The sequence below is a fragment of the Scyliorhinus canicula genome, chromosome 7 (genome assembly GCF_902713615.1).
Source record: "Scyliorhinus canicula chromosome 7, sScyCan1.1, whole genome shotgun sequence".
Taxonomy (NCBI): domain Eukaryota; kingdom Metazoa; phylum Chordata; class Chondrichthyes; order Carcharhiniformes; family Scyliorhinidae; genus Scyliorhinus; species Scyliorhinus canicula.
In genome coordinates, this window is record NC_052152.1 from 196345677 (window position 1) to 196355128 (window position 9452).

At 52.5% G+C, this 9452-nt stretch overlaps 1 protein-coding gene across 11 annotated transcripts in view; it reads right to left on the reverse strand.

The window, feature by feature from the left end:
- Window positions 1-8453, reverse strand: part of cyldb (cylindromatosis (turban tumor syndrome), b) — a 46780-nt gene extending 38327 nt beyond the window's left edge. Inside the window, exons 1-5 of one of the 11 annotated variants that reach the window (XM_038803608.1) lie at window positions 8413-8453; window positions 4180-4437; window positions 3052-3244; window positions 2114-2563; window positions 767-905 (exon numbers count right to left, since the gene is read on the reverse strand). In XM_038803608.1, coding sequence (XP_038659536.1) covers window positions 767-905; window positions 2114-2563; window positions 3052-3054 — 592 coding nt within the window. In that variant the 5' untranslated portion in view covers window positions 3055-3244; window positions 4180-4437; window positions 8413-8453. Of the gene's footprint in view, window positions 1-766; window positions 906-2113; window positions 2564-3051; window positions 3245-4179; window positions 4438-5142; window positions 5408-8412 lie in introns of those variants that run through there. The other 10 variants (XM_038803611.1, XM_038803610.1, XM_038803609.1 and 7 more) reach the window with 10 other exon arrangements.
- Between the last annotated feature and the right edge of the window lie 999 nt (window positions 8454-9452).

Below are 9452 nucleotides of genomic sequence, written 5' to 3' on the forward strand. Positions count from 1 at the left end.
CTTTAGACTGCTTCCTGAAAAGGCTGCAATTCTTTGGAAAACGGGCTGCAAAGTATATATGCGATGTGGCATTATTTATTACATTAAGACACTGATTTTTATTTGTTCCAGTAAAAGTCTTAAAACTTTTAATCCTGTCATGCAATTCCTTTAAGTTGGTTGCTGGGAATCCAATTATTTCTTTTAAAGTTATCAGTCTCCACAGGGAGCATGGTGGTTAGCATCAATGCTTCACAGCTCCAGGGTCCCAGGTTCGATTCCCGGCTGGGTCACTGTCTGTGTGGAGTCTGCATGTCCTCCCCGTGTGTGCGTGGGTTTCCTCCGGGTGCTCTGGTTTCCTCCCACAGTCCAAAGATGTGCGGGTTAGGTGGATTGGCCATGCTAAATTGCCCATAGTGTAAGGTTAATGGGGGGATTGTTGGGTTACGGGTATATGGGTTACGTGGGTTTAAGTAGGGTGATCATTGTTCGGCACAACATCGAGGGCCGAAGGGCCTGTTCTGTGCTGTACTGTTCTATAACAGTTAAAAGATTGCAATACCCATCTCCAAACAATGCAGGGAGCTCCACCTCCACGGTTCATGAGGGATCAGGAACCTGGTAAAGCAGCTCTTAAATCAATAAATGGGATATTGTAAAATATCAGATCTAGAATATGGAGATAGAGTATTAAAAAATAATGTTCAAATCCTAAAGATAGGTGCTAGTACACAGGCAAATACGTGCACAAAATATACTCCTCGCCAGCATCAATAATAAAGCTTACCATCATTATACAATTTACTTTCTTTATCGTTTGTACGAGTTGGTTCTACTTCAGTATTACTTGTAAAAATTATATCTCCTGCATGAATGGAGAGTTCTTTAATGTTTTTCTTCCCCTTCAATTTATGGTCTTGTCCCTCCTGCATTAAGGAGAGAAAGGAAAATATTTGCTCTGAGGCAGTATATCTTACAAACTGTTGCACTGTACTTGTCTGAAGTTTTAAAGAAAACACAAGTTCTACATGTCATAGATTTGTTACTATCCGGAAGGAGGTCATTTGGCCATTGTGCCAGCACTGGATCTTGGAATGAACAACTCACGTAGTGCCATTCCCCCACCTCCTCCCCAATACCCCATCTTCCTTTTCAGAGAACAATCTAGTTCTCTTTTGAATTATTCAATTGAACACTCAGCCCTAAATCGATCTCAAACAAGGTTAAAAAGCCCAAATAAGGAAGCAAATAGTAAACTAAGGACTATATAGCCAGAAACACACCTGTCTATTGAACACAAAGATAATTTTTTTAAAAGTACAGCCTGTGGGTGGAACAATGCCACAAAAGTTACAATATCTGCATTATGCTTATAGTGAAAATTATATTGAACATCCTTGGTGGAACTATACACTATCATTTGGTGAACCTTAGAAATCCCTACTCCTTCTCAGCCAATTCATCATGGGGATTATGTACCCATCCCATGCATTTGTCTGGGAAAGGCATGCATTACCAGGAAACTCCAAAGCAAAGAAAACCACAAAAATTATTCCCATTATAACAATTTACAGGCCCAAGTTTCCCAAACTATCTCTGCTTCGTTAGATGATGGAAAAAAGTTATGGTTGTCGTACAATTCCAGTCTTTTCATATTGTCATAACAGAAATTGAAATCTAATGTGAATGGATAAAAACAACCAGTAAGCAAAAGCTCAAATTACTAAATCTACCCCTTTTGTGCCTCAATGCAAACATTGAAAACTCAAGCTGTAGGAAGTCAGATTAACCGCTGGATACCAGAAAGGTCTTCTGAGGTAAGCAGCTGAAATATTACACAAAAATCCAAACTCCAGAACAAAAAGACAAAGTTGAGACCAGGACTTTGACACACAAGCTTTTTTAAAAACTTGATTGCTGGACAAGACAGAATCAATTATACATGTTCCCACATTTTGGAGTACTTCCAGCTCACTTCCCTAGCTTAACCCTTCTCTGCAAGATATATACCATCTGATAAAAAATCTGGCAGCTCATACCTTTTACATTATAAGTGCAACATGATAGAAACCTTCGCCAGGAACTGCTGCTACCCTGCCCACCCCGTAATATTTATTAATTATGTGCTACTTACCACCAACTCAACTTGAAACAATGATCCCTGTAGTTTCAATCCATTTTCTCGAGTAGAGTTTTTAATATTTTTGACAATTCCTACACAACTTCTAGGTTTCCCTCTGACTTCTACAATGTCATTAATTTGTAGGTTAGAAATAGATTTGAAGAGCTTTTCATCCTGAATGAGTTCACATCGACGATACGTATCCTGAATTTCAAGAAGCAACTCTGCTTCATCCTTGCTGATTTCTTTTAAATGTTCTTTCTTCACTTTCATTGTTTTTTTGCATTGCTCCACAACTGCAGATAATTCCTCAGTTTCGGACATGGTGAAATAGCCCATTGAGCCTTTTAGAATCTTCTTCTTGTTGTCAGTAAATTCTTTCATCACAATAAAATAATGTTTATCTTTTTCAATTCCTCTCATTCTGATTGTGGGTAATTCAAGGCTTAAAAACATTTGAATCTGAAAAAGATGATATCAATGAAGTGCTTTTTTAAAAACAGGTATAGTTCACAAGGATGAATACAACGTCATAACTTCATTGGACAACAGGATCTGAAGAGTTTCACAGCAGTTCAAAAAAAAAGCCTGGTCTATCACAGAATGGTACCTTAGATACTGCAGGCCTATCCGCCTGACTCACGTATTGAATTACTGGATAATCCACAGAAGGCTTATTTGGATTCAACATTCTCCAGGTGGTTTATCTGTTAACTTCAAAAGAAGCCCCAAAGTAGTCTAGATTGTCAGAGATCTCATCCGACATTCATAAACTACAACCCTCCTGACCACAGCATAGACGGAGACCATATCCCACCAAGCAAGACTTGCCACCATGCTGCGTGTAGCTTTCCTTCATGTGGGAAATTGAGACGTAGCACAACAGATACTAAAAGGCAAGTCTGGGTATGAGACCACATGCAAAGGTATATCCAGAATTTGGTGCCTACCATGTAATGGCTGCTAAAGCTTTGTACTTCCAGGTATGTAGGAAATCTATGCACCAACAATCTTGATGTTCTACATGTTCAAACCCACTGCCATTTCTCAAGCTCACTCGCTACCAACTTCTTAATTTAGGCTCTCAAGGATATGTGCTCTCCCATCAATGTAGGCTGAAAGGTTTTTTATCTCCTCTGCAATCTAACAAGGAACAAAGAAAGTTCTTTCATTTTATATTCCAGACCATGAATAATAATAATCATCCTCATAATTATAATCATAACGAGGAACAAAGAGAGTTCTTTCATTCCATATTCCAGACCATGAAACAGAACGGTTTGGACACAAGCTCTAACGGCATTGCGACTTAACTGGAATCAAGGAAAAATAATAAAGGACAAAACAGAATCGCTTCAGAATCCCAAACATCTGTCTAAAGTAAAGCTGTTATTTACTTGACAACAAAGATACCAATATAAACCAATAAGATGGATAGATTCCCCATTCTCTTTCCAATCAAAACCTTCAGGGTCCCTTCTTGGGCTGGCCATTCAAAGATTACAATGCTGCAACTAGAGTAGAGTGCAATGGCATTTCTTGGAGAACCCAACGAACACTCAAATTACATTTATTTTTGAATCTACAAGTCTACGGGTGGCGCAGTGGTTAGCACTGCTGCCTCATAGCGCCAGGGATCTTGGGTTCAATTCCAGCCTTCGGTGACTGTCTGAAGTTTGCACATTCTCCCAGTGTCTGCATGCATTTCCTCCGGGTGCTCCGGTTTCATCTGCATTTGTTTCCTCCCACAGTCCAAAGATGTGCAGATTAGGTGGATTGGTCAAGCCCCTTAGTGTCCGAAGATTTGCAGGTTAGATGGGGTTACAGGAATAGGGTGGAGGGAGTGGGCCAAGGTAGGGTGCTCTTTTAGAGGGTCAGTGCAGACTTGATGGGCCGAATGGCACTGTCGCAATTCTATCAATCTTCCAGAAGTGCCTGAGTAGAGATAATTCATAACTTTGCATGATGATGTCAGCCAAAACATAACTGAAGACGACACTGATTGGGATGGGTAACAGTGAGTAAATTTGCCTCATTAACCTTTTGAGCTGAATAAGAACCAGCAGGCTTCCACTTACTTGTACATGGATCCTGGAGCTGGAATACACCAAGATTTGTCACACACCCCTCCAGCTCCTTTATAAGTAGTGCCCTATATCTTATACAGAGGTATGTAGCAAAGGTATTTTGCAAAAGTGTCTCCATAAAGACACACCTGTGTTGTTGAATCACACTCTAGTCAATTCACATGAGCATAAGAATGAATTCACGGACTCCTTCCTTGTCCATTGGTAAACACCGTCTTGCTCCAATCTTTCTGTGTTCCAATTCAAGAGCTATTAAAGAAAAAGCAAGAGATTACTGAAGGAACTGGACTGATACACCTTCCATACACAATCATAGCAGCATCCGCTCGCTGCCCAGTTATAGCATTTTAAAATGGCTGTCATTCAGTCTGTCCTGTCCATGCCCCTCTGGCCCCACTCCCTCAGCCTTTCCCCCAAAGCCCTGCGTATTATTTCTCTTCAGATAATTATCCAACTCTCCTTTGAAAGCCATGATCCAATCTGCCTCCACCGCACTTTCTGGCAGTACACTTTCACTTTCAGTGAGTAAAGTGTGTTGTCCTGTCACCAATGCTTCTTTGGCCAATCACCTTAAAATGAGTGTCCTCTTGTTGCAATCCTTCTGCAACAGTTTCTCCCTAATTATCTTTTTCTGGGCGCCTCTTGCTTTTGAACACCTTCCCCAAATCTCCTCTCACCTTCTCTGCTCCAAGGAGCACAGTCCCAGCTCCCCCCCCCCCCCCCCCCCCCCAACAAACTATCCACAGAGCTGGGAGTCCCTCATCTGGAGGACGTGGTCTTCAAATCCTTTCTGCGCCCTTTCCAAAGCTTTCACGTTTCCTAAACAGATTAGAAACGATTCATTGAACCTCCCAACTCATGTTCTAATAGTAACAATTCATGCAACCGCAGGGGGATTGCCAGCGACCTCTTCAGATTTGAGTTATGGAGGGGGTGAGCATCAATACCGCAAACCTTTGCCAGGCCCGCCTCTTCAGTCCTCAGTAAACTTGCCTATTTTCAGAAATGGGGCAACAACAACAAAGCGGCACTGCACCGCCCTCCTTAACTACTCATCAGAAAAACTCTCAGGTCTTTGCAAAACCGTTTTAAAAAATATATACGTCTGGGTTTGGTGAAGTTAAAATAACCATGGAACCAAATGCGGAAGTGCGGCGGCTTCCAACTCCAACCATCAGCCCCGGATCTGCAGCGCGATTGGGCTGAGCCGGGACTCAGAGAAGGAGCAGAGCCTCCCAAAGCAAACACACCCTGTCCCGGGGGGTGGGGTCTGCACCGGACCCTGTCCCGGGGGGGGGGGGGGGGGGGGGGGGCGATCACTGTCAACCCGGGGGGGGGGCTCACTGTCAACCCCAACCCGGGGGGGGGGTCACTGTCAACCCCAACACGGGGGGGGGTCACTGTCAACCCGGAGGGGGGGGTCACTGTCAACCCGGGGGGGGGGATCACTGTCAACCGGGGGGGGGATCACTGTCAACCCGGGGGGGGGGGTCGCTGTCAACCCCAACCCGGGGGGGTCACTGTCAACCCCAACCCGGGGGGGGGTCACTGTCAACCCCAACACGGGGGGGGGGGGTCACTGTCAACCCGGAGGGGGGGGTCACTGTCAACCCGGGGGGGGGGGGTCACTGTCAACCGGGGGGGGGATCACTGTCAACCCGGGGGGGTCACTGTCAACCCGGGGGGGGGGGGATCACTGTCAACCCGGGGGGGGGGGGTCGCTGTCAACCCCAACCCGGGGGAGGGGTCACTGTCAACCCCAACCCGGGGGGGGGGGGGGTCGCTGTCAACCCCAACCCGGGGGGGGGGGGGGTCACTGTCAACCCCAACCCGGGGGGGGGTCACTGTCAACCCCAACACGGGGGGGGTCACTGTCAACCCCAACACGGGGGGGGGGGGTCACTGTCAACCCCAACCCGGGGGGGGTCACTGTCAACCCCAACCCGGGGGGGGGGGGGGATCACTGTCAACCCCAACACGGGGGGTCACTGTCAACCCCAACCCGGGGGGGGGGATCACTGTCAACCCCAACACGGGGAGGGGGATCACTGTCAACCCGGGGGGGGATCACTGTCAACCCGGGGGGGTCACTGTCAACCCGGGGGGGGGGATCACTGTCAACCCGGGGGGGTCATTGTCAACCCGGGGGGGGTCACTGTCAACCCCAACCCGGGGGGGTGGGGTCACTGTCAACCCCAACCCGGATGGGGGGGGTCACTTTCAACCCCAATCTGGGGGGGGGGGGTCACTGTCAACCCCAACCCGGGGGGGGGGGGGATCACTGTCAACCCCAACCCGGAGGGGGTCACTGTCAACCCCAACCCGGGGGGGGGGGGTCACTGTCAACCCCAACCCGGGGGGGGGGTCACTGTCAACCCCAACACGGGGGGGGTCACTGTCAACCCGGGGGGGGGTCACTGTCAACCCGGGGGGGGGGGGGTCACTGTCAACCCCAACACGGGGGGGGTCACTGTCAACCCCAACCCGGGGGGGGGTCACTGTCAACCCCAACCCGGGGGGGGGGGGGGGTCACTGTCAACCCGGGGGGGGGGGGGGTCACTGTCAACCCCAACCCGGGGGGGGGATCACTGTCAACCCCCAACCCGGGGGGGTCACCGTCAACCCCAACCCGGGGGGGGGAATCACTGTCAACCCCAACCCGGGGGGGTCACTGTCAACCCGGGGGGGGATCAATGTCAACCCGGGGGGGTCACTGTCAACCCCAACCCAGGGGGATCACTGTCAACCCGGGGGGTCACTGTCAACCCCAACCCAGGGGGGTCACTGTCAACCCCAACCCAGGGGGGGGTCACTGTCAACCCCAACACGGGGGGGGGTCACTGTCAACCCCAACACGGGGGGGGGGGTCACTGTCAACCCCAACCCGGGGGGGGTCACTGTCAACCCCAACCCGGGGGGGGGGGGATCACTGTCAACCCCAACACGGGGGGGGTCACTGTCAACCCCAACCCGGGGGTCACTGTCAACCCCAACCCGGGGGGGGGGTCACTGTCAACCCCAACCCGGGGGGGGGGGTCACTGTCAACCCCAACACGGGGGGGGTCACTGTCAACCCGGGGGGGGGGGGTCACTGTCAACCCGGGGGGGGGGGGGGCACTGTCAACCCCAACACGGGGGGGGGTCACTGTCAACCCCAACCCGGGGGGGGTCACTGTCAACCCCAACCCGGGGGGGGGGTCACTGTCAACCCCAACCCGGGGGGGGGGGTCACTGTCAACCCGGGGGGGGGTCACTGTCAACCCCAACCCGGGGGGGGGGGATCACTGTCAACCCCCAACCCGGGGGGGTCACCGTCAACCCCAACCCGGGGGGGGAATCACTGTCAACCCCAACCCGGGGGGGTCACTGTCAACCCGGGGGGGGATCAATGTCAACCCGGGGGGGTCACTGTCAACCCCAACCCAGGGGGATCACTGTCAACCCGGGGGGTCACTGTCAACCCCAACCCAGGGGGATCACTGTCAACCCCAACCCGGGGGGATCACTGTCAACCCGGGGGGTCACTGTCAACCCCAACCCAGGGGGATCACTGTCAACCCCAACCCAGGGGGATCACTGTCAACCCCAACCCGGGGGGAATCACTGTCAACCCCAACCCGGGGGGATCACTGTCAACCCCAACCCGGGGGGAATCACTGTCAACCCCAACCCGGGGGGAATCACTGTCAACCCCAACCCGGGGGGATCACTGTCAACCCCAACCCGGGGGGATCACTGTCAACCCCAACCCGGGGGGAATCACTGTCAACCCCAACCCGGGGGGAATCACTGTCAACCCGGGGGGGTCACTGTCAACCCCAACCCGGGGGGGGGGGAATCACTGTCAACCCCAACCCGGGGGGATCACTGTCAACCCCAACCCGGGGGGATCACTGTCAACCCCAACCCGGGGGGATCACTGTCAACCCGGGGGGGGGGGTCACTGTCAACCCGGGGGGGGGAGGGATCACTGTCAACCCGGGGGGGGGGATCACTGTCAACCCCAACCCGGGGGGGGGGGGTCACTGTCAACCCGGGGGGGGGGGGGGTCACTGTCAACCCCAACCCGGGGGGGGGGGGGATCACTGTCAACCCGGGGGTGGATCACTGTCAACCCAGGGGGGGGATCACTGTCAACCCAGGGGGGTCACTGTCAACCCGGGGGGGGGTTGTTTGCCTCCCCCTCCCCATCCCCCTTACCCCATCCCCCATCCCCTCACTCACCGCCACAGACCCCGAGTGCGCATGCGCCACACAGCTCTCGCGAGACCAGCCTACCAATTAGCCGCTGCACACGGGGCTGCTCCGAGACCCACTCCCCCTGCAGGAGGCAACATGGAGCTGCACCCAGACACCACACATGCACCCTGCAGGAGGAAACATGGTGCTGCACCCACACACATGCACCCTGCAGGAGGCAACATGGAGCTGCACCCACACACATGCACCCTGCAGGAGGCAACATGGAGCTGCACCCAGACACATGCAGCCTGCAGTAGGCAACATGGAGCTGCACCCACACACATGCACACTGCAGAAGGCAACATGGTGCTGCACCCAGACACCACACATATACACCCTGCAGGAGGCAACATGGAGCTGCACCCAGTCACACGCCCCCTGCAGGAGGCAACATGGAGCTGCACCCACACACATGCAGCCTGCAAGAGACAACATGGAGCTGCACCCAGACACTACACATATACACCCTGCAGGAGGCAACATGGAGCTGCACCCAGACACCACACATATACACCCTGCAGGAGGCAACATGGAGCTGCACCCAGTCACACGCCCCCTGCAGGAGGCAATATGGAGCTGCACCCACACACATGCACCCTGCAGGAGGCAACATGGAGCTGCACCCACACACATGCAGCCTGCAGGAGGCAACGGAGCTGCACCCACACACATGCACCCTGCAGGAGGCAACATGGAGCTGCACCCAGACACATGCACCCTGCAGGAGGCAACATGGAGCTGCACCCACACACATGCAGCCTGCAGGAGGTAACATGGAGCTGCACCGTGACACGTGCACTCTGCAGGAGGCAACATGGAGCTGCACCCAGACACATGCACCCTGCAGGAGGCAACGAAGCTGCACCCACACACATGCACCCTGCAGGAGGCAACATGGAGCTGCACCCAGACACATGCACCCTGCAGGAGGCAACATGGAGCTGCACCCAGACACACACTCCCTGCAGAAGGCAACAGGGAGCTCCACCCACACACATGCACCCTGCCGGAGGCAACATGGC